This window comes from Mixophyes fleayi, chromosome 2, assembly GCF_038048845.1.
Source record: "Mixophyes fleayi isolate aMixFle1 chromosome 2, aMixFle1.hap1, whole genome shotgun sequence".
NCBI lineage: Eukaryota > Metazoa > Chordata > Amphibia > Anura > Limnodynastidae > Mixophyes > Mixophyes fleayi.
In genome coordinates, this window is record NC_134403.1 from 291,315,059 (window position 1) to 291,341,646 (window position 26,588).

The window sequence follows — 26,588 nt, forward strand, 5'->3', positions numbered from 1 at the left end:
TCAAACGATCTAAATACAACGTGGATACATTTTATGAGAGTTTAATAGGCTGCACTATGATTTGTTTTATTTATATTTTATGTTTAAGAACACTGAGAAGATTTAATACCATTGGAAAGGTTACTTCAACACAAGAGGACAAACATATATTCAAACTATATTGGGCGACCTCCGAACTTTGAGAAATAATACTTTTTGTTAGACTTATCTACATATGTTATTTATATTGATGGACTATTGCACAGATATATAGTAGGAAAATATTTTTGTATTATATCACAAGCACCAATCTCCTCTTTTATTGTATTGGCGTTTCCTTTCACTGTATGGAGCACTGCTGTGAGAGAACTATTTGAACGCTCTCTTAAACAGGTGAGCTTTCAGCAGGGACTTGCAGTTAGAAAAAGAATACTTGGTACACATTCAGATGAAGAGTTCCTGGAGTAGTGTGCAGCATACGAGAAGGGTTGTAGTCCTGAGAGCCGTGGTAACCTAGGAAGAGAAGGAAGGTTGTCGTGAGCAGAAAGTTGGAATGTAGTGAGATTGTAAATTTAGATCTAACAAGTGGAAAAGAATTGGAGAGCACTATATACTTTTGTAGTGAATGTATAATATAATAGGATAACAAGGCGATTGCAATAAGAGAAAGGTAGATAATGATCAAGAGAAAAGAGGTTATTCTTGCAGCAGCAATATCGAAAAGATTGTATGGAATATTTTCATTGCAGCAAGATGAAGGATGCAGCAGCTTTGCTGGGCATTGATAATGGTATTAGGCACCAATACGAAGAGACAAATGCAATTGAAAACAGGGGCATTTGGTGAAGCTGGTGAGGTGGATGCTGGTGAATAAATTGAGGCTGCAGGCGGGGGTTCATGTGAAGAATAATCTGGTGGGCAGACGGGGCACGCATGCGACAGAGATGGTGGTGGGTGGAGGGGGCACGAGAGACATAGAACATTGCCAGGTGACTAGGGGGCACTTGAGAGAAAAGAAGGTGTGCAGGGGTGGCATGTGAGACAGAGAATGGTGGGAAGAGGGAGTATGTGATGGGGGAAAAAAAAAAATCACATGGCCTCTTCTCATACGCCTATACCCTCATACTCACCAGGTTCACCCTTATGTGACCCCACTGTCCAACACATGCCCCTCTACCCACCAGCTTTAATCTCACTTTTCTCTATTACCAGCCAGCTTTTCCCTCAAATGTCCTTCTGCCCACCAGTTTTTCTCTCACATGCCCCCCTGCCCAGTGGCTATTTCCTTCCATGTCCCCCCTTCTCAGCATCTATTCCCTCCATGTCCCATTTGCCCAGCAGCTTTTCCCTCACTTCCCCCCTGCACACCAGCTTTTCCCTCACACGCCCCCCTGCACACCAGCTTTTCCCTCACACGCCCCCCTGCACACCAGCTTTTCCCTCACATGCCCCCTGCACACCAGCGTTTCCTCACATGTCCCCCTGCACATCAGCTTTTCCCTCAAATGCCCCTTAATCATCAGATGATTCCCCACATGCATCCTTTTCACCAGTGTGCTCCACATTGCCACATCTTCTTACCTGATTCTCCATTACTTTGGGTAGCTACACAGGAACAAGTACATTTGCAGCAGCCTGCCTCCAATGTGACTACAGCAGTCAGTCTGCCCAAGGTCACTTTCATCCTGTGCATTATAAGATTGGGATTATATATGTGGTATGTTCTTTCTTCCCTATTGTTATCCTGAGCCTCCATGCAAGGTATAGCGGTTACCCTAATGCTCGGTGCTTCATATCCTTAATGTGATGACTTACTGCTCTTTCAACATAGGGCCTCCTGCAAATGGGTAAGCCGAACATACATGGTTTATGTGTACGTCAGAGTTAGCAGTTCCTAGTCTTACCATGTACTTTATCAGTCCAGATAGTTCATCAACAACTGCTGGTGCCAACAACTTAACTATTACTGTAACTGAGAGCTGGAAGCAGCTGACTGGCTGATTTAGTTGATGTTGTCTCTAAAATCACAGCTTTGTAAGAATTGACATGGATTTACATACTTCTTGCTCTCACTTGTGACACTATGTTACTCAGAATCAGCAAGACAAAAAATACAAAAATTACAATGATATTTAAACCCAAAAATATATGACCAAGCTGGCTCTATGTTGGAGGGATAAAGTTGTTTCCACTTCCTGAATTGATGGTCTGATGGTAAACCAGTCTATAGTACCACCATCAGACCATATTTTGAGCACTCTCTTTTCTTTTCTTTTTTAATGCAAAGATAAACTAATGCATTTGATTAAATCAGTACATTTCCCACATATTCCTGAGCTGTAATGACCTTGGCACATAGGTATTTCAAATGTAAAAAGCACTTCAACAATTATTATTATCTTTAATTTATATGGCGCCACAAAGGTTCTGCAGCGCGATATAGAGAGCATAGGACGAAACAGAACACGTCATAGAGGGAAATACAAAAACAGTGCAGTTAAATTATCAAGACAGCTGAGAGCAGGTACAATGGACAGAGAGGTAGATATAAGTGAAGTTCAGAACACTTAGAAAGCAGAAAAGGTAAGGAGAGGTAGGGAGTGAAGTAAAGCAAGCTAAACCTGTGGCCAGGACTGTGAGCGCAACTAACAGGATCAGATCCTATGATATATGAAAGCAAGAGAAGATAAGTCCAAGGCCAGGGGCCTAGTGTCAAGGTGTAAAAATGAAGTTGGAGTACCGAAGGCAAAGGTAGCAGAAGGAGGAGGACACAAAAATAAGAGGGCCCTGCTCACGGGAGCTTACAATGTAGAGGGCAGGGATAGACTAACAAGAAACACAAAGTGGGGAGTCCGGGTGAAGGTACTAAAAATCTAAAGGGAGAGATGAAGAAGAGCAGGTAGTATGAGGAGTGGAGAAAGAATAGGAGTGATGTGTACTATGATTAGTGAAGAAGGTTCATGCAGAGGTGGGTTTTGGAGGGCAGGGGAAAGGTTGGACAGAGGAAGGGTAGGCTTTCTTGAACAGGGGGGTTTTAACAGATTTTTTGCAGGCTAGGAGATAGAGAGAACAAGGGAGATCGTTCCAGAGAAGGGGATCAGCATGGGAGAAATCTTGAATGCAGGAGTGAGACGTGGTAACAGATGAGAGGTAAGGGCGAGAGGGAGTATGAATGGAGATACGGCTGGAGACATAAAAACCTGTGGAGATGGAGAGGGCTTTGTAGGTGAGGGTGAGAACTTTGAAGAGGATTTTGTTATGGAGGGGGAGCTAGTGCAGTGCTAGACTAAGAGGGCAGGCAGATGTACACCGGCGACAGAGGAAGATTAGTCTAGCTGCTGCATTGAGAATAGATTAAAAAGGCGAAAGACGGGTGCACATTACTTTAGAGACTGCTGGACTAATCACACACCAGCACTTTCAGCGTGCCCTATTAAGTGCTTTGGTAGCAAAATGCTTTGATGTGCCAGGGAAAGGGGCACTTGTGGAACACGACTGTTTACTTGCTGAAAACCTGTGGCATTCAAATCCCGCTTGTGTCCTAGTCATGAATTCTCAAAATAAGGCCTATTGGATTTGATGCAAACATCATTTCTGCAGTGACAACAGAATACGCAGGAGCACACCTCAATGTTTTACTAAGCTGTTACTTATACACCTAACCATACTTTATCCCCCACCCCCCAGTTATTATCCTACCTCCAAAAAAACAGCTGTCATCTCTAGCCCTCACTGTAGTTTTTAGTTTCTATTTTATCTTTATAGCTATTATTACTTATGTTGTTCTCATAACCTTAAGCAGTGCTATTCACTTTTCTTGTCCATAGTGGCTACAAATTTTTTACTGTTTTCATCTGTTGTGCTCTAAGCGTTCTCAATAAACAGTATTACAATATACATGTATTATCGTGCAAAATGAAAGATACAATTGCAAAAACCCATCAAAGCTCTCAGAAGGTAGTTATTAAATTTGCCTCAATCCCCCCCTTAACCTTCATTGCTTCTAAAGTACTGCAATCTGAAAGTATTATGTTAATTTGCCTCCTTCCATTGTGGAATTCACAATGGGATTCACTGGAGGACTAAAGCAAAACCAAAGCACAGTTACGATGAATCACATTATTAACTACATCTCATTTAGAAAAACGTAGGACATGCAATGCAACTTTGGAAACACTCATTCACAATGTTGGAATATTGAATATTTTGCTAGCAAGTGAGCTAGCTAATACACTTCAGTGTGTCCTGTTTTCTCCTTTGGGAGTAAATAATGCCTGAAGAGCAGCTCACACATAAATAAGCCTGACAGTGATAACTATTTTTTCCATCTGAATTCAGTAGAAATATTGCAATGTTTGCAGCCAGAAGACTGCTCTACCTGATTCTCCACTACTTGCAGGAACATTTTGCAGCAGCAGCCTCCTCCCCTGTGTATCATGTGACTACAGCAGTCACATGGCCTGGTGATGTCAGAAGGTCCTTTAGAGGAAGGGAATCTAGCTATTACCGAGGAGTCATGGCTGCCAGGAGAGGTGGGAGATGTGTCGGTCATGGAGGGGGATGGGGGGTTTAAACTGCATTTTTTTTTATGTATAGTGCGTGAATTATAAGGGTTGTTATTTAGGGCACACACAAGTGGCTACATGTGTATTAGTGTATGATATCATGTTCACAGACACTAGATCTAATATTGTAGCTTGAGACAGTTGTGTTGGTGAACTTCTTGTAGAAGACAGGAGTGTGACATTGGTATTGTTATAGACTAAGGTTAGTGTATGAAGAGATGCAGTTATTTCCCGATATTATGAAGAGGCTCACAAGTGCCTGGTATTACAATGTTTTATATTTTGCACTTTCGTTTTGTGTGTTTCATGTGAGCTACTAACAGGTAGTTGTTTAGTATAATTTCCTATATTTTCAAAATCATTTAAGGCATATATTGGTGATGTGCAACTACATTAAAGCTTATCACACACGTCCCTGCTTAGGGTAGCCTTGTGTGCATTACAGCACCCATTGTGATGTATATTTTACTAGGTTACAATGTATTTTATTTTTCCTTGAGCAATGCTTTTGTGCAATAAATATTAGCTTCGAAAATCTAGAGAATTACAACTTATAGTGAGAATTCCATCCAATACATTTTGGAGGAATTGTACACTACAGGTGATTAATATTTAAGTGTGTATGTTTATGTATATATAATATTCAAGGGACAAATTTGACACATTTTTGAAATCCCCCTAGAACTTGGGGACAGTTGGTAACGATATTAGTGCTCCTACATAGTCTGGGTTTGATTGATCACACTGTCAAGATATTGTATTGTTCGCAATAACATCTTGTTCTTTACTGAATCGAAACAGAATGTGAAACTTAGATTGTAGAAAGATGACTGCATTTACTAGTGGAATACTATGTTTCATTGACATGATTTTGCACCAGTCCCAATAGGTATTTGATTGGCTGTTGATCGGAATTGTTTGTTGCTTTGGGTCTACTGGTACAGTGATTTGCAGCTTAACAACACCAGATAGAGATACACATCAGACAAGTCAAAGCAAGTTTAATGTGTACATTCCCTGGTTTTACAATTTTTTTTTCCTCTGTTCACTCTATGCCTAAAACATTTAATTTCACTGAGGTTTTCATTACTTTCCCACTTTTACCCAGTTACAGTATTTAATAATGTCAATGTACAGTAGAGTAATGTTTTTGTTGTATAGTAATTTGTTTTAGTAATCCAGTATTTTACATAAAGAAGAGAAAGTTGTTTAATGTAAATTATCCAATGTGGTCAATCATAAATTGACCTGTATGTTCTGCCTTATTTTAATTGTGGGTTTTTTTTGTTGTTGTTTTTTTTTTTTTATTATTAGAATTTTCACTTATTTTATTTGTATTCAAAAAAACTTACATTACACATCTGTGACTGCCCTGTAAGATGAAGTTTACCGCATCCATAAAAGCCAGCCCACTATAAAAGGAGCCTAATGTCTATATAAAAAAACCTAGGTGTTACCGTGAAATCGCTGCACATGTACCATAGATGCAGAAATGCCCACTTCAACCACCTGGGATCACACATATTGCACATACACCTAAGACTTGCTCTTTGATGATGTAGCTCCTCAGGACTTTCACATTTACGTCCCAAGATATGCAAAACAGCATCACCATGAGTTCTTGGATTTTGGCATTCAAAGATATTACAGCAAAATCCCATAAAATTCCCCACAGCAAAGCAAAAATGATTTTAAAAAAAATGTTGTGGAATTTTAATCCAGCTCACTGATTTTTTTTATTTTTTTTTTGAATTACACAATTTTACACACTCTTTCCTTTTTAGTTTTTCCATGTTTACCTTTGTGTATAAAACACGCAGCGTAGCTATATTATCCGTTCATGTCTGCTTGAAACATAGCTGAGGAAAGTTTAATCAAGCGCTCATCAGAATGAACCTTAAATATCTGATGTACATCTTTTCTCTAAAAAGCCATTTTGTAGCATTCAGAAAGATAAATATATTTATTACAAGTTTTTTCTTCAATTTTACAAGCTGAAAAGTTCAAAATTATTTGTGGGGCGGGTCAGTAGATTAACAGCTGTGGTAGACTGTATGCTATATCATAATATGTAATGTTTAGTTTTGATTTCCTCCAAAGATCCCAGCAGTGATGATGAATCTTATGAAGTCCTGGATATAACAGAATATGCCAGACGTCATCATTGGTGGAGTCGAGTTTTTGGACGTAACTCTGGGCCACTTACAGAAAAGTATTCTGTAGCAACCCAAATTGTAATGGGTGGAGTGACAGGCTGGTAAGATTGTGTGCCCCTCCTTCCCCCCCCCCCCCCCCCCCCAAGACTCTTTTCCAGCTGACTTCACAGTTGTTCTTTGATTCTTCCCATAGTTCTTTTTACCCAATTTGCCTTAGCAAATTATTCGTGTAGCTCTCTTGTGGAAAGGCATATCAAGTATGTGTATGTTGATTGAGGTGTGGCAGTGTCATAGGGCCTAGAAATGGTTATAATTAGTTAAAAAGGTTTATAGTTTATTTTTAACCAGTGAGTCTGTCTTGGGTGTCACATGTTGCCAACATTTATAGTTCTTGAATTACATAGATATAGCAGAAGCTGACATGTCAGGGTACACTACCCGATAGTGCTGACAGGCAGGGGAGGTTTTAAAATGATGCCCTTGCATCAGTATGTGCTTCCCTGGAAGAAATTCCTAATGATATCTACATTGTGATGTCTCAGGGTTTCCTGTGCTCACTGTGGAAGTCTAGGCTTCTCCATGGAGCTGTACTCACTTTGAACACTATGTACAGTGACCAGCTACCCTAAGTGACATTTTCTCTCTGCTTCACTTGAACCTGAGACTGTCAATTACAGGTTCCTGAAATTATATTATTATGTTATATATTATTATGCCATACTCTACAACCATTTTATGGTGTTATTAAGTTGTGATATGTAATAGTTATACTTCCCTATGAGTTATTTACATTTATTCCAACTTATTGTTATTGTTGTGCTTTAAAAATACATAAACATTAAACTCTGAGAAGGGGCAAGTTCTATTGTCTTAAAGTAATTTTTTTATTTGTAGGTGTGCAGGTTTTTTGTTCCAGAAAGTTGGAAAACTTGCGGCAACAGCAGTTGGCGGTGGCTTTCTCCTGCTTCAGGTAATGAATTAATACTCAAAATACAACTGTTTCAATGCCATAGAGATGAGAATGTTTTTGTTGTTTTTTTTCTCCAGTGAACAAATTGACAAGTTCCTACAACAACTTAACGTTTTTTTTCATTTGTTTAAATAGTAACACCTATAAAATGAACATTCGCCAGGGCCAAATGTCCATAATAACTGTACTGTTTAAGCTGAAATTCATTTACAAATTACGACAAGATGGTATATAGTCAAGCAATAAAATTAGATTGTGACCCTGTGTAGGCATAAAATTCATATGCCCAAACAGGCTCACAATCTAATTGTATTGCTTAAGTAACATATAAAGTGACCATACAGGAACACAGGTGATCTATGGATCATGTAAAAAAAAGGTTTAAACCAGACTAAATTGTGGTGACTATTGCTGCTTATCTGATTGGATTGAGTACTATTACTTTAACATTCTGCTGTTACAATTATTGACTCATGGCCATTTTATATATGTTAATATAGGTACACCTATACATTTGATGATTTATTAATCAGATATTGTAGTTAATCTGTTTGATATCTAGTGGTGATATCACTGGTTATGTTTTATATACATGTTTAAATAAATTGTATTTGTTTGAATTTCCTCAGTGCTTTACAAGTTCATTGTGACTGTGATGCCATTGTTATTTTTTGTGCTTCCATATATGTTTTTTGAGGTTGCAGACCTCATACATTGGCATCACTAGCTCACTACCATATTTATAGCGCCAAGGTACATTGTTTGTCTAAAAACACTGCAGCAGTAAACTTTGTGAAAACCAATACTTGTGTCATTCTCAATACTTTTACCCATTCCTGTACTATAATAGAGTTTTTGGCATATCCCATTTATTAAAGCCTAAAATGAGTGTCTATCGTCATTTTTATATGAAACCCTTTCTTTAATAAATTATTTTATACAAATCATAAAGATTTGATTTAAAAAAGTGGATTTACCCACTGTGTACTGCAAATGGACAACTACATTTTCACTCATTCTGTAATGTAACAAATAGTACTATATCTGTGTATTGTCTTTAATCCAGAGCTTTGTCTTTCTAGATTGCAAGCCATGGGGGTTACGTACAAATAGATTGGAAGAGAGTTGAAAAGGATGTAAATAAGGCAAAGCGGAAGATAAAGAAGCAGGCAAATAAATCTGCGCCAGAAATTAGCAACATAGTTGAAGAGGTATGAGACGTATGTTTGTACTTTACATATACCTTGAATGTATATGTACATTTAAAATGCATTTTTCACCTATAGACTATTTTTTTTATTTAATATTTATTTTACACACCCTTCTGCAACTTCACCTAAATACATTGCTTTATCTATCTTGCATTTTTATGTGTTTTTTTTTTTTTTTTATTGAGGCCTTTAGATTAGCCAGGCAATTGTTTCTGAGTGCAAATCAGCTGAAAATGATATTCTTTTATATATTGCCAAGATATTCCAAAATTACAGTTTTATTCATGATTAACCACCTGTACCCCATGGGGATTAAAATCTAAACATGCATTCCAATTTAGTCAGAAGTAAATTTCTGTACTATGGGAAGAAACTGTGACACAAACAGAGGGGATCTGTCATATACACAGAAAATGATAACAGATCTCCCTGCTGATATAAATGGCTTGATGGAAAAACATAGAAGGAAGCTATAAACATAAAGCAGTGTATTTGGTAAAAGTGTTCTAGAAAGCATATTAAACACAGTATATGAAAGTTGCCTGAAGGTGGAAATATGTTTGTGTATATGTATATAGAAAATCACGTGACTTGTTATCTCGCCATAAAGAGAACATTAAGTCCATAAATGTTGGGGACAGCATCTCTGAAATTGCATTTGTTTTTTTGTTTTTATATCTTTTGCAGTCAACAGATTTTATCAAGAAGAACATTGTTGTATCTGGCGGATTTGTTGGAGGCTTCTTATTGGGTCTTGCCTCTTAGGAAGCTGAGATGAGGGAGAAGATGACAACCGTCACATAGAACTGAAAACTGTGGAAGTTAAGATCAAAACAATGGATAATACCTGGCTGCAAACAAAGATGGCTTGTTTTATGCTTTTTCTTGGTCAGTTTTTTTTTTGAATGCTTATCTAGAGAGAGTGCTTGCAAGGAACTTATGGTATAGTCTACAGACTGAACTTTGTCTACCTTATACAAAAACATTGTTACTTGTAAATGCTATTCATCTACTGACATTAGTTAATTTCAGAAGCAGGTTTATCAAGTTTTTTTTTTTTTGTTTTTCATGTGATTTTATGATGCTGTCATCATTGTACGTCTACAAAAGCTTATGTTAGTGTCACTCCAAAAATGTACTTTTTATATTTATTTAACTGTGTTTTTTGCCCCCTCACTAGTGCCAAAACTATGTACTGTAATTGGCCAACAAAGCCTCACTGGTGAATGTTACTCTTACAAGGAAAAAACACTCAATGCAATAGATTATTCTACAGAAATACACTAGACAAAACTTGCAAAATAAAATGTAAAATTATAATTTAAAGTTGTGTAGCTTTCCTTTATTATATTGTGTCCTATGATGTAATAATTAGTCAGTAGTTGCAGTTTGTATGCAAAGGTTGTTTTTATTTGCATGCAATTGTGATGTATTTGTTTTGTTTTTTTACTACATTCTAATATACAAGCCATGATCGAAGATATTTAGTATTTGTGAATAACTAAAAGGATCATAACATCAGTTTTGTAGCTTTACTTTGATTTGTTGCCAGGCTGTCACTCGCATACTGTAATATGGAGCTCATAGAACATCACACTGCGGCCCCTCATTACTGTCCCTCTCATCACACTGTGCCCTCCTTTATCATTACACTACATCACACTGTGGTCCCAGCAGTTAAAGAATAATGACCATGGACCCCATATTTTGTCAAAGGATCTAGCAGAATTTTGAAATATACTAATTATATACTCCATACGATGAATATTAAGCTCAGTGGTCGAAGTGGAAATTTAGAAGTGGCGGTATGAAAAATGTAATGGGAATGTAAACAAGTGAATGGAATTTTATTATTTCATAATGAAGGCAGTATGAGAAGTAGCGGTATGGCATACTACCATATGCACCCCACTTCTACCACAGCTTACCTTTCAATTCGCACAAATTGTACTTTATTTTTAACATTTCAAGATCAGTTGCTGCGTGTCTGGATCCTGGAATGTTGGAGACCCTAATTGGAAAAAGAAATGGGTACATGAAATTTAGTAGGCCTCCCTCCAACCAAAACATTAAATTAATAGTGTTACCATTTCAAAAATAAACCTATTTCCCTCCCACAAACAGCCCTTCTCACACACATAATATAAATACACTGGCCCCTCACACACACACACAATACACACAGACAGTGGCCCCTCACACACACATAATACACACACACAGTGGCCCCTCACACACACACAATACACACACACACAGTGGACCCTCACACACACATAATACACACACACACACACAGTGGCCCCTCACACACACATAATACACACACACAGTGGCCCCTCACACACACATAATACACACACACACACAGTGGCCCCTCACACACACATAATACACACACACACAGTGGCCCCTCACACACACATAATACACACACACACACACACACACAGTGGCCCCTCACACACACACAGTGGCCCCTCACACACACACAGTGGCCCCTCACACACACACAGTGGCCCCTCACACACACATAATACACACACAGTATAGCAATATACTACAACCCTCCCCCTAACTTACCTTTTTCCATCCACGAGCTGTGCACTCTTCCCTCTCTTCACACATGGGACGGCACCTGTCATGTGGTGCACGTCCCATGTGACACAGAAGAGAGAGGGAGTAGACCAGCCAGCACACTAGCCCCTCCCCCGACCTGCGGCACCCTTTTTTATTTTCCCTTGTCCCCGCCCCTCCCCCCCAATCTGGGCCCCCTGAGAGCCGCTAGACCCTAGGCAGGTGCCTAGCGGTAAATCAGACCCTGGGTACCAGACAAGGTTGCCCATTATCCCCCTTAATCGTTGTCTTAGCTATGGAACCCTTGGCTGCTAAAATTAGAATGGATCAAAAGGTGGAGGGGACTGTTATTGGGTCTTATCATCATAAAATCTGTTTGTTTGCTGATGATCTCTTATTTGTCTCAAACCCTGAATCTTCTTTACCCATGTTATATAGCATATTGCAAGAATATTTAGCGGTATCATATTACAAACTCAATCCTACCAAGTCAGAAGCTTTAGGGGTGGCCCTCACACAAGACACTTTGAAACTTCTCAAGTCACTTTACCAATTCGAATGGTGTTCCCTCTGCATAACATATCTAGGTATACGTATACCCTCACACCCTAACCTGGTTATCCAGCATAATTACAATCCAATGTTAGGACAGTTTGATGAGCTCACAAAATCCTGGACAAACTTTGAGATTTCTTGGATGGGGTAGGGTTGCGGCTCTAAAGATGATGCTCCTCCCGAAGATCCTCTATCTGTTTCGCTGTATCCCCTATTTAGTGCCCATGTCTTTGCTCAAAAAGTTTTACACCATTGCATTTAAATACATTTGGAACAATAAACGACCTAAACTTTCAAGAGACAGGATGTTTAGATCTAAAATAAAATGTGGACTAGCTGCTTCCAAATTAGAAACTTACCAATATGCAGCCATCTTAGATCAACTCTGAGATTGGCAAGCTCCTCCCCCATTTAAGATGCCCTGGGTTGATATTGAACAGTGTAGTTTTTCCTTATTTCCATTAGCAGACTGTCAGGTTAGCTTACGAATAATTGAGTAAGATCCCGCTGTCAAAATGGGAGTCTAACAAAATGGAAGGCGTTCACCAGGGATTCCCGCAAGGGAATATGGACTTCTGCAGCTTCCACCTTGCAGGTTGCGGCCCTCCAGGAAAGCTCCCAGTGTGACAGCTAGAGAACAAGATACATAATAGAAGAAGGATCCAATTCGGACATCAAATGGTGGTAACAAATATTACCATTTATTATAAAATATTAATACGAGAGTTCAATGAAGACTTGAGCAATTTGCAACCGGTGATCGTGAAGACATGCAAAAGTAGTATTTGTCAGCAACATCCAATAATACTGGCTGCACATGTAATAATCAAAGTCTCTACTAATAATAGAATTGAGGCACAGGAATAAGCAATGTCCAGACATATACAGCCACGATGAAACACAGCTTGTCACGGATTATGAAGCCAGAAGACAATAGTCAGTAGTGCAGGCCAAATAGATACAGGAGTAGATCATAGTGTTTACCATCGGCAGTAAAACAAGTATGCAGAGATTTAGGGATTCCAACATACAGTAGCGATGGATAGCAGCTTACCACGGATTGTGGAACAGGTAACAGTAGTCAGCAATACAGACCAAATAGGTAGCAAGTGTGGATCATAGCGTTTACCACGAGCAGTGGAACAGGTATGCAGAGATCGAGGAAGTCCAACATACAGCAGCGATGAAGTAGCAGCTTACCACGGATTGTGGAATTGGTAACGGTAGTCGGCAATGCAGGCCGAGTAAGTAGCAGGTGTGGATCATAGCGTTTACCACTAGCAGTGGAACAGGTATGCAGAGATCAAGGAAGTCCAACATACAGCAGTAATGAACACACAGTAGCAGCTTACCACGAATGGGTAACAGAGACATCAGAATACAACAGGTATGACTTGAAGAACCAACAATCCAAGGATGAAAGGAGGGACCTTATAAAGGGAGACTGACCAATAGCAGAACTGATCAGCACACAGATGTATCAATCACAGGTGCAGACCATGACCAATAGTCTGCACTAGGAACCGAATTAAAGTAGCAGTCAATGTTTAGAGGCACCCGGGGAGCGGAGTGTGACACAGACCTTTTATGGTTGGATAAACCTAGCAGACTGTACCCTGCCCAGACACTTAGAAGTATTAGAGATTCTCTTTATCTGGGACAAAATGTTGATCTCTCTACCAGATTTCCATCTCTCCTCCTCTAATCTCTCCATAATGACACTGGCACAATTGATCCCGAACCTTCGTCTTGGTGTTTGGAATGAGCAGGGAGCTGGGCAGATACAGGATCTTATGGAGGGAGGATCACTCTCCTCTTTTTCCCAGATTCAGGATAAGTATGATATCCCAGCTCGGGATTTCTATAAGTATCTTCAAATTAGACATTGGATACAATCCTGGCCCTCACACCCACCGGTTTTGCGACTGGCTTCACCTGGTATTATGTCATACCTCTCCCCTACTTCTCATGCAGGCGGTATTTCCACCTGGTATTGGCTCCTCCTAACTCCTGTTGATAATCGGGATCTCTCGATTCAGGTTATCTGGGACAAGGATCTTGACATTACTATTTCAATTGAGGTTTGGGAGTAAATCTATCAAAACATGTACAAGATGTCAAAATGTATTAATCATTCAGAGATGCTGATTAAATTGGTTTATAGAGTGTACCTTACTCCAGATAAGCTTCACAGAATCTGGCCCTCAGAGACCAAATACTGCTGGAGGAACTGTGGGGAGATTGGAACACTTATGCATATCTTTTGGAACTGTCCTAAACTTCAGTCATTGTGGTCTGAAATCTTCCAGTTAATTACTCAGGTTACCAAGGTTAATCTTTTTCCATCTCCGGCTATTGCACTTTTCCACCTTTACCCTCCTCAACTTCAGAACCATAATCGTTATGTTACTGGGCATATACTCATCGCAGCTAGAGCTGCAATAGCCCAGAATTGGAAGTCCCCCTTGATACCGCCCCTTACCAGAGTTATTAACAAAGTCCAATACAGTTATGAGATGGAAACTATTGGTTTTAATTACTCTACATCGGTTTCTTTGCCACCGATTAAATGGTTTTCATGGTATGAGTACTTCACAGAGTATAGTTCTGGGTCTAACTCCTAATCTGTGATATATTATGTTGAGAGATCATGAAGTGTGTTAGATTGATGTTCATAAAATCATTCTATTGGTTATATTGATTATCGATTGGTTTGTCTCTGACACTCCTCCCCTTGTTTGTTCCCCCCTTCCTTCCCCTTGATGTCTTTGTCTTAAACGTAATTTAATGTTTTGTGTGTTTTTTTTCTTTTTCTTTGTTGGCAGTATTGATTGAGCATACAATTTTACATTATGCATTGTAACTGGTGTCTACTGTTTTGTTTGTTACATATTTTTCTACTACAACTCAATAAAAAATCTTTTAAGTTAAAAAAACAACAACATTTTAGTAAGAACAATTATACATAATATAATATAACCATAAATCATATTATGGGTAACTCTCAAAATAATGGAGAAACAAGCCGTTGTTGAATTGGGAGCTCAAATATAAAAAGAGAGAAAACAGGTTATTTCTGACAGTCTGTGATTGTAGAACTCGATGGTGCACATTAGATTTAATTATAAAAAAACAACAACAATATCTATTATCGCGTTAATCAGTAGAATATATAAAAACTTCTTTGCCCTTGACAACAATCTGATACAGATTAATTCTTTTTCTGTGCCATATAAAACTTCTATCCCATGGACAAACGATAAATTACGATAATTTCGGAACTGAAAGTCCCTCTTAAAGTGTTTGTATAAACTGGCCGGCCGGAATTTAGCAGTCCTCAAACGGTCTTCCTATTTTAGATTGTACTCACTGAAACAGCCGTCCTATTTCCCAGCTTTGTGGGTGACGTATCCTCCGATCTCACAGCAGAAGAATACTATGGCTTGTTACACCCCCCCTCCCGGGAGTAGAAGGTATACGGTAAGATCCTTTATCAAATGTCTGTGATGTGGGTAATTGTTCTTTGTAAGGCACAGCAATCAAGTCAAACGACTGAATCCAAACCTGTCTCGCTTTATTGAGTATTAAGTTTTGATATTGATTAAACTGCCTAACGGCTGATGCCCTTCCTTTCCTGCTACCCTCCCCCTTTTCCTTGTAATAAAGACATGAGATTTGTTTGGCGATCAAAGCTTTATTTTACAATCAATCTTTTTAAAGGCGGGAAAGTGAAACAGCAGTGCATTCATCAGCTCCAGCCATAACCATAATTATCACAACCAATAAGAGGGGCCCTCAATGGCCCTTGGCACCTCCTAGCCTGGAGATCCCGCCCCCCTTTACCCTGGCTTTTACCAGACCCCCCCCCCCATAAGGGTGGTATCCAGCATTACACACGCACTTTCAAATGGGAATATTCTGATTTCCACAACTTGCGCTTACCCGTGGCCTCTACTGCAAATAAAACATGTCAGCATACCATATAACGTATACCCATTTGTGGCGTGGGTGGGAATTCTGAAAAACAATTCTACCCCACACTTCTGGATTGCCTTAATTTAATTCCCTCTAATGCCCTCTTGCCATCCCTACTACTACTCATTCGCTTCTTCCATTGGATCCTTCGTAACCTGCCCCCCCTCTATTTCACACCTGATCTACCTAACCCATTACCCTAACCCTCTCCCCCTCCCCTCCCCTCTCTTAATTAGTACAGTGCTGGCAGAGCCTTGGCGTTTATCCTTTTTTGGTCCTAATCAGACCTCTTATTTCTGCTTCTCCAGAGGCACTCATCCAAATTATGGGGCCACTCAAAACTCTTTAAATTATACAGGTTGAAGCCAGTCTCAAGGTGACTCAGATACCTACTTGCCACCTGTTTGATGTTCCCTCTTCCAGAGGGTATGGGAGGAGGGGGCGTGGTTTGGTGAATTGCGTCATTTTTGGCCACGTCCTGTGACATAATGACGCTTGCGTGTCATTTTACTATGGGGTGGGAGCAAAATGATGCGATTCCCTGATAATCTTGTCATGACGGTTCTAATCCTGCCCACTTCAGTAGGAAGTGAGCAGGTGCGGGAGGTTACCCTAATCTTCCGGGATTCGTGAGTCTCCCAGAATGGCAATATATATAGCAAGTATGCTCATATATAGAAACTAATAGGCTACCTACCATACTTTGGCCCAAACCATTTGGCATGAAGCATGCTTTCTGTAGTTTACAATTATAATGATCTGTACTATGTACAACCTACTGATTTTTTTTTAACAGTGATTTTGACTTAACTTTTTCTGATGGTTGGAAAGCATGCAACTGACTTAAGTTTATCCCAGAAATTCAGGAGTCTCCCTTCCGGTAGAGTAGGCAACTATGCATTAAAATTCTTAGAAATAAACAGCTCGTTTTGAGGGAGCTTTTATCCCATGTGATTTACAGGGAGATTACCTGGATAATGTGTACATCATATATTCAATATGCAGAGGTGAGCTTAAATATGGATTCGGCTGTTAAGCAAAGTAAAAGACAAATTCTAATTTAGCAACAGCACCACAAAAATGACCAGGAATAAGTCATTAGTTATGCGCCTGCCTGCCTGCTCGTGGACCTACAACTACAAATCCCAGCATACCTTTCTAGTACAGATGTACATTTTGTTCCCATGTGTCACAGTTTCAGTTGTCCTATGTTCTGTTATATTATTAAAACGAAAAAAACTATTTTAAAAGTGTGCTTTCAGCTTTCCGCTGACGAAATTGTTAAGGATTGGTTTTCAATACGTTGCTATGGTTTTCTTTTGCTTAATGTAACGCACAATTATTTTCAAGTGACAAACTTAAATGTAATTATGTCTTCCAACTCATTATAACAGCGATTCAGCAATATTATATGTTTGGAGACCAATGATATATTGTCCGTTTTAAATAAAGTTGTAAAGTAAAAAAAAACCTTTAAGTATATCTAAGCCGTTGCCAAGTAACAGAAATGGAAACAATGCTGTCTCCATGATAGCAGCTGATCAGTGCGTCTTGTTACTCAGGAGTAGTTTCACATCACTGGAGGCTGACAGACACTTCTGATCAACATGGCTTTACCTCTGCTGCCAGGAAACTCCTTTAATAGGAATGTATGTATAAGTGTAATCTGTTGCTTCCCATAAATACCTGCATTAGACATACGATCATAGAGTATAGAATTGTATGTGGATCTCAGTTTATGGTATACATCAGCTGTGCTGTTCATCTGATAAAGTTCATAGATTCTAGTTATTTGTTAGTTATTACTTCTATAATACTTGATTTGCTTTTTTTGTACATTTCTACCATCTGCATTGGTGGGATTCTATACATTTTTAGGAAGCAGAACTTGAAGATTACAGGTCAGTTCTGTTCTATTCCATGTTCTATTAAAGAACACTACTTGTACCTCCAGTTTTCCAGCACTTTTTGGGTATTTAAATGAATAATTTGTTATTATCCTTGTGTCTACTAAGTCTATGGTTGTGCAGACTTCAAAGGAACACTATAACTGAAATAATATAAACATAGCTTTTAATATTTATCGCAGCACTAACTGTTGATTTTTATATATACTTGCATGCTTGCTGTTTATTGATATATTCATTGTATAGATCTGTAAATGTGATAACTGATTATGACTGATATCTCTCTTGCAACATTGTCAGTCTTTAATTCCATGGAGCAAACTCTCACTTCATGGTTGCTGGAAGCAATATGAGAAGGGCTAGGCTGTGTAACATATATAAACAAACCTTGCTACACTGAATTGTATTTTCACAGTATGACTATGGTCTAAGGCTGGCCACACACACAGGTTGATTGTGCCACCTACTCTGAGCAACAAGTGTCAGGATCAATGTCCATTGACCACACAATGTTCTGGAGACCAGTTTAAGCAGTTGCATCATTTCCAAATCACACTGGTTCCTCTTGATATAGTCAGAAGATGACTGCACTTGTTGGCATGACCGATAATGATCTGATGTGAGGTTATTGGTTTAAGTATCATGCTCTTGGAGCCATACAAGTTTTGATGTCAGGACAAATGAATGGTCAGTGATATCAAACCATGTGCGGCGATCTTTAAACTTGGCACACTGTAATGCTGAAGTAGGATTACAGGAAAGTGCACACTGCCAATTGTGAATGTTCATCTTTTCAGACATTGTTTAGAATGAGGAACTTGATCCCCCTAGTAACCAGGAGCACTTCTGCTGTATGCAGACTGGTGATGGGAACAGCACCTTGTAATGCTGACAAATGCCTGGGAAACAGCATTCCCCATAGAATACAATATCTCAAATAGAAAGCTGTTTCAGAACTCCCCAATTCAAGTCTTTTTGACAAACAAAAATGTTAATTTATTTTCTTTCTTTTGGGGCAGTGTATGCTGTACAATTCGTGGCCCAGTATACATTGTGTGTTTTGGTGTTTAGTTTACAACAGCTGGATTCTTAAGTTGCTTATCTCTGAACTACATACACTTGATTGTGTAGGTAACCTGCGGCTCTTCAGCTGTTGCGGAGCGAAAAGTTTCAACATTGTATGACATGTAGTTCCACAAAAATAGATAGTCACTAGTTGCCAAGATGGCCTTTGTCATTTTGTAGCAGTGTAAGTTTAAGTAACAGTTGCATCTGGAACAGAGGAAGAAAGAGGAATCTCCCAGGCCCCGCTCTCAGCTGTGAACGCTACTTAATTACAGTGCTCGGTTTATGATCATTATCCTTCTTAGAATAGTCTCACTAAGAGCAATTCTATTCTACGGTGGCTAGTGATCACCAACGATCACAAGATAGTCATCATAATAAAGTAATTAGTGGTCATATCTGGGAAAGAGAGAAAGTGGGGTCGTGTTTCAGCACCCAGAAAACAGGAAGGAAAAAGCTATGCACTTTTGCATAATGAACAAACCTGATGCGCAGGCGAATAGTAAATGGAACAGAGGGATTATGTTGGAAGCCAAATACCCTGATTGGTCACAGGAGAAACACATTCTGGAGAAAACTCTTTACCAAAATAATTGAATGCAAACTGACTTTGGCAACTTTATTAGACTTTTTCGTAATTTATAGACTTTACCAGATTTTAAATAAAACGGACGTTTGACTGTCTTTAGATGTTTCTATCATGTTGCCACTCCTCTAAGTTATACATCTTAAGCTTATGAATTTGGTCTTGATAAGATTTGTTTTGTAGCCCATTTTATTGGCTCTTTTTAGATTGGTTGTAGCTTATTGATGAGAGAGGGACTCCAGAATTGTGCACAATACTTGAGATGAGGTCTTACCAGGTACCTGTCATTGCTGTCCATGTGGAAGAAATAGACCTCTGGACTATTCTGGTATCCATCCATATCTGTCTCAATCATGACCTTTACTTTTAGATAAATGTATTGTAACATATGTATGCATCCATGTACTCTTGTCTATTGCTAAGTTTTCTGCTATAATATTTCCTATATATTTTTTTCATGTATGTATATGGTTATTAAGGACAACCAAACAACTTATGTTCAGCTGGTAGTTTGCCATGCTCCAAAGTTGTAAAGTAACACAGTAGTCATTAAAGTGTAATGCAGTCTGTCATATATTGAACATTTACTGAAATTCTGCTTTTTGGGTAAGATATCAATCAAAATCAGCTGAATTGTTGCTATAAATATATCAGAAACAGTAATTTTTTTGTAGATAATTTTCAGGAAACCACAGTTGAAAATACAAGCATATTATATTATACTAATACCTAGTTACCTTTATAGTAGGGTCACAATTTAACAACTGAAATTGATCTAATCTATTCGCTAGTACAGGGATCCTTAACCTATGGGTTGTCATGTTGTTTAGAGTTAATCACTATTAACCTTTTTAAATACACAAAATAAACTGCATCCTATTTTAGTTTATTTTACCATGTTATGGATTGAGTATGCCGATTCAGGAGATTTTATACAATGTACCTTTTTTTTCTGTATTTCCTTGTATGTGGGCTGCACTGGAGAGCTTCAGAAGCGCAGCAGGAGAGGTGCTAGGGTTAGTACAGGGACAGGGACACTGCTACATCATGAAAACTAGTTTGCATCCAATAAATGTGTTGAACTCTTAGCGATAGACCTCCACCAATCTACTAGTCACGGTGGAGGGCTGTGAGGATTCAGAGGCAATGGTAACTCAAAATGGATTAAAAAAAATCACCTAGGCAAATAGTGGGTGAAAGTTGTACCCTTTTTATTACCTATTTCACTCACTTCCAAAAACATTACACTAAATCAGTATGTGTCAGTACCAGGGGGTTTACAGGCCTGCACAATACACACTTCCATTAGTCTTCAGCATCTTGTCCTCAGCTTTTTTTGTCTCGAGCTCTGCGATGCATCTCCACTACAATTGCATCCAATATTTATCCTGGCTGCTCAGCCATGTTCTTCACTACCCTACCTATGTGGTGGGGCCAATGTCATCCGGCTTCTGGTGGGTTCACAAAACGACCAAGTCCATGACCCCTTCAGAACAAATTAGCAGCCAAGCTTGTTCCGCGCTGCGTCCAGTCCAGCCGGAGCTGTAACCCACATCAGCACTGTCCAGATTCGAGAATGAGACCGGACTCTTAGCCCTGCATCAGTGTCTGTTTTGTTTTTCCTACCGTTCTGCATCTAGAGTTCCTTCCCCTTGCTCATTCAATTGCAGCAGCACCCCACCTTTGAAATGTGCTAATCAAGATAACATTTCTTTGCTGCCTATGCAAAGGCTAAGTAACATGGGATATCTCTGTGTGTAGATTATCTTACAAAATTTCAGTGTCTCACTACAATTACTGCATCACAAGACATTAGAAATAAGGATAACGTTATAACTCCACCTGGCATTATTTTAGAAAAGCTAATAGACATAAATACATGCATACATGGGCAATGCTAAGCACAGTTTGGATGAGAAGAGATGTCCAGCAGGCTAGAGCCCTAGTTTCAATGTCCTGACACCTCTATCTTGTCACAAGGGGTGTGTGTGTGTGTCACATATTTCCTAGTAATTAGTTATATTTTGATGGCAATAATATGCTTAAATTGTAGAAAACACTAAAACCCTTCAAAGGAAATACATTATTATTATTAATTATTTAAATGGAACTGTGGGTTGTCCCATGACTGTATCTCAGATTTTTAGGGCATGTTTTTAAACAAGTGTTTTCAATTCATTTTTCCCAATATGTTCATTTTTTTCACATCTGAGACAGTTAAACACCTAAAGACATTGATTGTGAAAACAGTGCAAAAAGAGCATAAAGGCATTTTCAGTTAAGTAAACCACTTGAAGTTGTAATGTCACTATAAAAGAACAGCATTAAATGAAAATGAGGAGAATCACAGCCATTTTGAGATTCTGCAGAGGAGAGACTATATATTAGGGGAGAAAAGTCATTATCACTCTGACTAGTTTCATCCACCGTCTAATGGATGGTTAAAGGCAGGTAGGTGTCATGTCCTGAACAGTACATAATTTAAAGTCCAAATACCCTATTCTTTCCCCTGCTTTTCTGGCAGTAATGGATCAATTTTCTTCAATGGCAAAAAATGCCCCTTAGAAATTAGTGAATAAGTGGATAATAGTCTGGTTTGACCAGGTAAAACTTGTATGTGTTATATTTAGTACCAATCCAGCATTAACCCTCCACACACTCTGTTTTTAGCAAAATGGACTTGTCTTAAAGGCACAGACTAAATCAAATATTATTTGTTAATAGTTATATTCCTTCCGATAGTTATTATGTGCATGAATTGTAACTCATACTTGCCAACTCTCCCGGCAGAGCAGGCAAGTGTCCCGCATACGGCAACTTGCTCCTCAAAATTACGCATTTCGCAAAAAACTGCATTTTGTCAGGGGAAGAAGGGCAAAATGACGCGATTTGCCGCACCCCGCCCCTCCCACTCTCCAACCACGCCCCCCCTGCCCGGGATCTCCCGGAATTAAGTTTTCATAAGTTGGCAAGTATGTTGTAACGTTAGAGAGGACCATGTTCATGTGACAGGGTAGCACTGTGATACTCAGGAAATCACACCAGAGGACAGGAAGCGCCAGATAAGTGTTGTAGAAAGATTATAGTACACGTCCAGAAAGTACTTATTGAATGTAAGCTCCATGTCACACATAGGAAGGAATGATATACATACTGTTATAATCAGTGCTGACTGGTAACTTAAAATAAAATATTTTAAGTAGAGCACATATTTTTCATTCCAAGTATGCACAAATATCAATGTATATGGGTAATGAGTATGACACAGCAGATATGAATAACAGCTCTGAAAAAATACTTCAAATACAGTATCCTGCCAGGAAACTACAGATGTTTGAAAGGTAACTGTTTTACATATTGTAATAAATAAAATACCTCTTATATCTATCTTTTCATGTTTGTAATTTTGTATTTTCAGCTAGGGAAAGAAAAGTTCAATAAGTCGCAACATTTTGGCTACAGCAATGACGTCTCTATGTTGCTGGGTGAAGAAAAGCCAGGCATTGGTGGAGTTCCTCTTTACGGGCAGAAATTAACGCCTAAATTCAGTGTTTTCCCACCAGGAGTGGGCAGCAGCTCTCCATCTTGGGTAGCATTTGACAAACAGGTTTGTATGTGTTTCTGTTTTACATATGATTTATGAGCTAAGAGACTCATTACAATACCAGGTTTTGAGGTGTTTTTTTTTATGGTTACTAATATTAAATACCTTTAGCTCTCTTCTACTCTTTCTTTTGGCTTACAGCACCATTCTATTCTGCTGCATTATCACTTATCTAAATTCAAGAAAAAAGGACTAAGATGGTGCATTTAGTTACTAATTAGTATTGCTAGTACAGAATATTATTATTGTTTTTGTTATGAGAGGATTGGTCATCTAACAGTAGTGCATGCAGCTCCCCCCTAATGTCCATATCTGTGCAATTGGGACAAAGTTCTAACTGAGTGGTACGGTCACACAAAATCGGGATTGCCTCGCCAGAATCAGGACCATTGGCAGACTGTCCCGCTGTCTACTACCTTTTCTTGAGGCTTCGACTACCTGTTGCTGCCCATGTCTTAAGCGCCATTGCTGCTTGTCTGGATCCTGGAATGTTGAGGCTCTGTTTGTTAAAAAGGAGAGGTACATGCAATGTGGAATGTGTAGCAGTGAGTGAGCCATTTAGGCTTTGCTCCCCAAAGCAGCCCAGAAGTCAAATCAGTAGCACCCACATAAAAAAATTAGGCCTCGATACCTCAAACCAGGCCAACATTGTATTAATATTACTTAAATTTTAAAAATACATCTGCCCCCCCAACCAACCACGAAATGTAATATTAAGTATTCACATTTAATAATTAAACCTATTTCTCCCCAAACTGCCCCAACGTTAAATAATAAATATTCCCATTTAATAAACAATCCTCCTTCTCCCCAAACTCAGCCCCACCTTCAATTATTAGCCAGCAAACCACCTCAGCAGTAATTAAATAGTGCCATTACCCCAACTTAAAATAATAGCTGCTAAAATGACCCCACTCTTAAATAGTTCCTATCATCTAATAAATGTCACCCACCAATAAATTAACATTTCCAACCCACCCTTACCATTAGATTAATACCCACCCTCCACACTTACTTTCTACCATCTAACTATGTAGATTTCAGAGCAGATTCTTCTGTCTCCCTCTCTTGTAAAAGGGGGATGTGATGTAGAGTGTAAAAAGGGAGGGGGAGAACAGATCTGTAGATTCACAGCCTCAAAGTGGCTACTCCAAAGGGAGTGACCAGCCTGTCAATCAGTCCCATCTGGGGAAGGGGGGTGGGGGTTGGCAGCTGAAACCTCCCCCCCTAAGTACTTGCCTGTGGAGGGGACCCTGAAGACTTAATCATTGCCCAGCACTCTATGTGATCTTAATCTATCACTTTCCTAAGACTCTTATTTACATGGCAGGTGCCCTAGGCAACTGTACTAGTACCGGTCCTGTTTATTTGCATTTATTTCAAGGAGTCTACTACATATTATAGGTTATGTCTGTAATAGCAATGCTTCAGTAAAATGTTTCTTTCACTAAAACTAACATTCAATGTTGTAATCACAATAACATTCACCATTTCTTTCTCTCTCTTTTAGGTACTTTCATTTGAAGCATATTTTGAAGAGGAAGTTCATGAGAGAAGGGATGAAACCTACCGAACTAGGCATTGTAAAATATATTTCTACCTTGAAGACGACACGATTCAAGTAGTAGAACCTGAGATGAAAAATAGCGGAATTCCACAGGGTTTGTTAACTTTGAAATTTAGTAACATTACTCTTACAATACTGCAGTTTAACCGGGTGGGGTACGGCATATGGATGCCGAATACCCCGACAACACTTACCACAACATAACGATTCCGAAGGGCTCCTTACCGATGATCACCGATGACGACTACTGTTGAAAGCGACTTCAAGCAATCGCAAATAAGTAATAAGCCGGCTCCCCTTCATGACGTCATTCACCATGGCGGCGGGATTATCGCTGCTGTTAATGGTGTAATGTAAGTATGCGCCTATGTACAATGTAGAAGGTATTGTAAACTACATTGTACATCGGCGCATACTTACATTACACCATTTAGAACAGCGATAATCCAGTCGCCATGGTGAATAACGTCATGAAGGGGAGCCGGCTTATTACTTCTTCGTGATTGGTTCAAGTCGCTTTCAACAGTAGTCGTCATCGGTGGTCGTTGGTAAGGAGCCCTTGGGAATCATCATGCCGAGGTAAGTGTTGTTGGGGTGGTCAGCATCAATATGCTGACTACCACTGGTTGAACCAGCAGGTAGGTATACACCAGAAGGAGATAACCTATGTTGCTCCTAATGTTGTAAAAGCACACACCCCACATACATAAGCCTGGTGTACGCTCATCAGATACATCAATCTTTTGAAGAAGAGATATAATCCACTGATATGAATAAAGATATCCGAGCCACCCTATATGGTCTCTGTCCCTAACCATGCAGTCACTTTGTGCTGGACGTGTTATGATAATAAACCATTTTGATCTTAGTGTCCACATCTGCCCCATGTTATTAATATGCATTTTTACCAAGAATTATGTAATTTCCCTAACAACTTTTACCTGCATTGTCCTCCTCTACAAATAAATTATAATTTCCATGCCCGGTAAACACAGTAAGAGCTTCACTGTGTTTTAGTGCACTCCATATCTCCAGCTTAACATTCCCATCTTTGGATCTATTATTTACTAAAAGAAACTTACAGCTGCTAGAAAAGCCATACTGTTTCCCTAGCCTCAAGTGCCATATAACATTGTCTACAACATACAAATAATTCACATACAGACATAAAAGTGACAAATAACACTTGATTAGTAAAAATAGTTCTGCCCTAAGCCAGCTTCTGGCAAAAAAAGAACGGGAGTGTTTGTACAGTCACATGATGCCCACCAGTGGTACTGCGATAGCCAAATTTTATTCATCCAAACTTAATATTCCTAAAACTTTTTTTTTTTATGAAGGGACAATAATCAGACGCCATCGTATTCCACTTCCACCCCCTAACGATGACCAGTTTTACACTGTGGACCATTTTAACATCAATAAGGACATTGTCTTGTATTCAAGAACCTTCAAGATTGTAAACTGTGATGCGTTTACTAGAAACTTCCTTAGAAAACTTGGAATCAAAATAAATCCACCAGGATCTGTTCCAGCAGACCCCTACTCGACAATGCGCAAACAGGTAAAGATGTTTTTTTGACTATAGCACTTTGACCTTTGCTCCCATCATCTTTAGCCTTATCTCAAGCTGCTTAAAGAGGCTCCAGGGTATGATTAGAAAAGTTCAGTGGTTTAAAAATACACTTATAAAGACCACATAGAATTACACTTATAGCTTTAAAACGCAAATTAAAAATGTGTATCGAGAACTGTTTGTTCCATATAAATGCCCTCTTGTTATTTCCAATTCATTTTTGTCTCCAGACCACAGTGGCAGGAGCCATCTTTGTTTTTAAACTACTAGAATATTGTTGAATCTGTGTGCTCCC

At 39.1% G+C, this 26,588-nt stretch overlaps 2 protein-coding genes and 1 long non-coding RNA gene across 4 annotated transcripts in view; 2 read left to right on the forward strand and 1 right to left on the reverse strand.

Annotated features, from left to right (window-relative positions):
* Positions 1-248: 248 nt before the first annotated feature.
* LOC142139092 (uncharacterized) lies at positions 249-4,417 on the reverse strand. 2 transcript variants are annotated; one of them, XR_012688161.1, is made up of 3 exons: positions 4,358-4,417; positions 1,561-1,816; positions 249-492 (listed from the first exon to the last, which is right to left on the reverse strand). It is a non-coding gene; the product is annotated as an uncharacterized LOC142139092 (long non-coding RNA). The 2 variants fall into 2 exon arrangements; XR_012688162.1 differs by having other exon boundaries at positions 4,287-4,367.
* FUNDC1 (FUN14 domain containing 1) lies at positions 4,408-10,207 on the forward strand. The gene is made up of 5 exons (XM_075196384.1): positions 4,408-4,511; positions 6,645-6,801; positions 7,595-7,670; positions 8,753-8,881; positions 9,569-10,207. The coding sequence occupies exons 1-5, from the start codon at positions 4,496-4,498 to the stop codon at positions 9,644-9,646; spliced, it is 456 nt and encodes a 151-aa protein (XP_075052485.1). The 5' UTR covers positions 4,408-4,495; the 3' UTR covers positions 9,647-10,207.
* Positions 10,208-17,504: 7,297 nt separating this feature from the next.
* EFHC2 (EF-hand domain containing 2) overlaps positions 17,505-26,588 on the forward strand; it is a 67,705-nt gene continuing 58,621 nt past the window's right edge. Inside the window, exons 1-4 of the mRNA XM_075198174.1 lie at positions 17,505-17,637; positions 22,965-23,153; positions 24,661-24,811; positions 26,058-26,281. Of these exons, the coding sequence (XP_075054275.1) occupies positions 17,596-17,637; positions 22,965-23,153; positions 24,661-24,811; positions 26,058-26,281 (606 nt within the window). The 5' untranslated portion in view covers positions 17,505-17,595. The remainder of the gene's footprint in view (positions 17,638-22,964; positions 23,154-24,660; positions 24,812-26,057; positions 26,282-26,588) is intronic.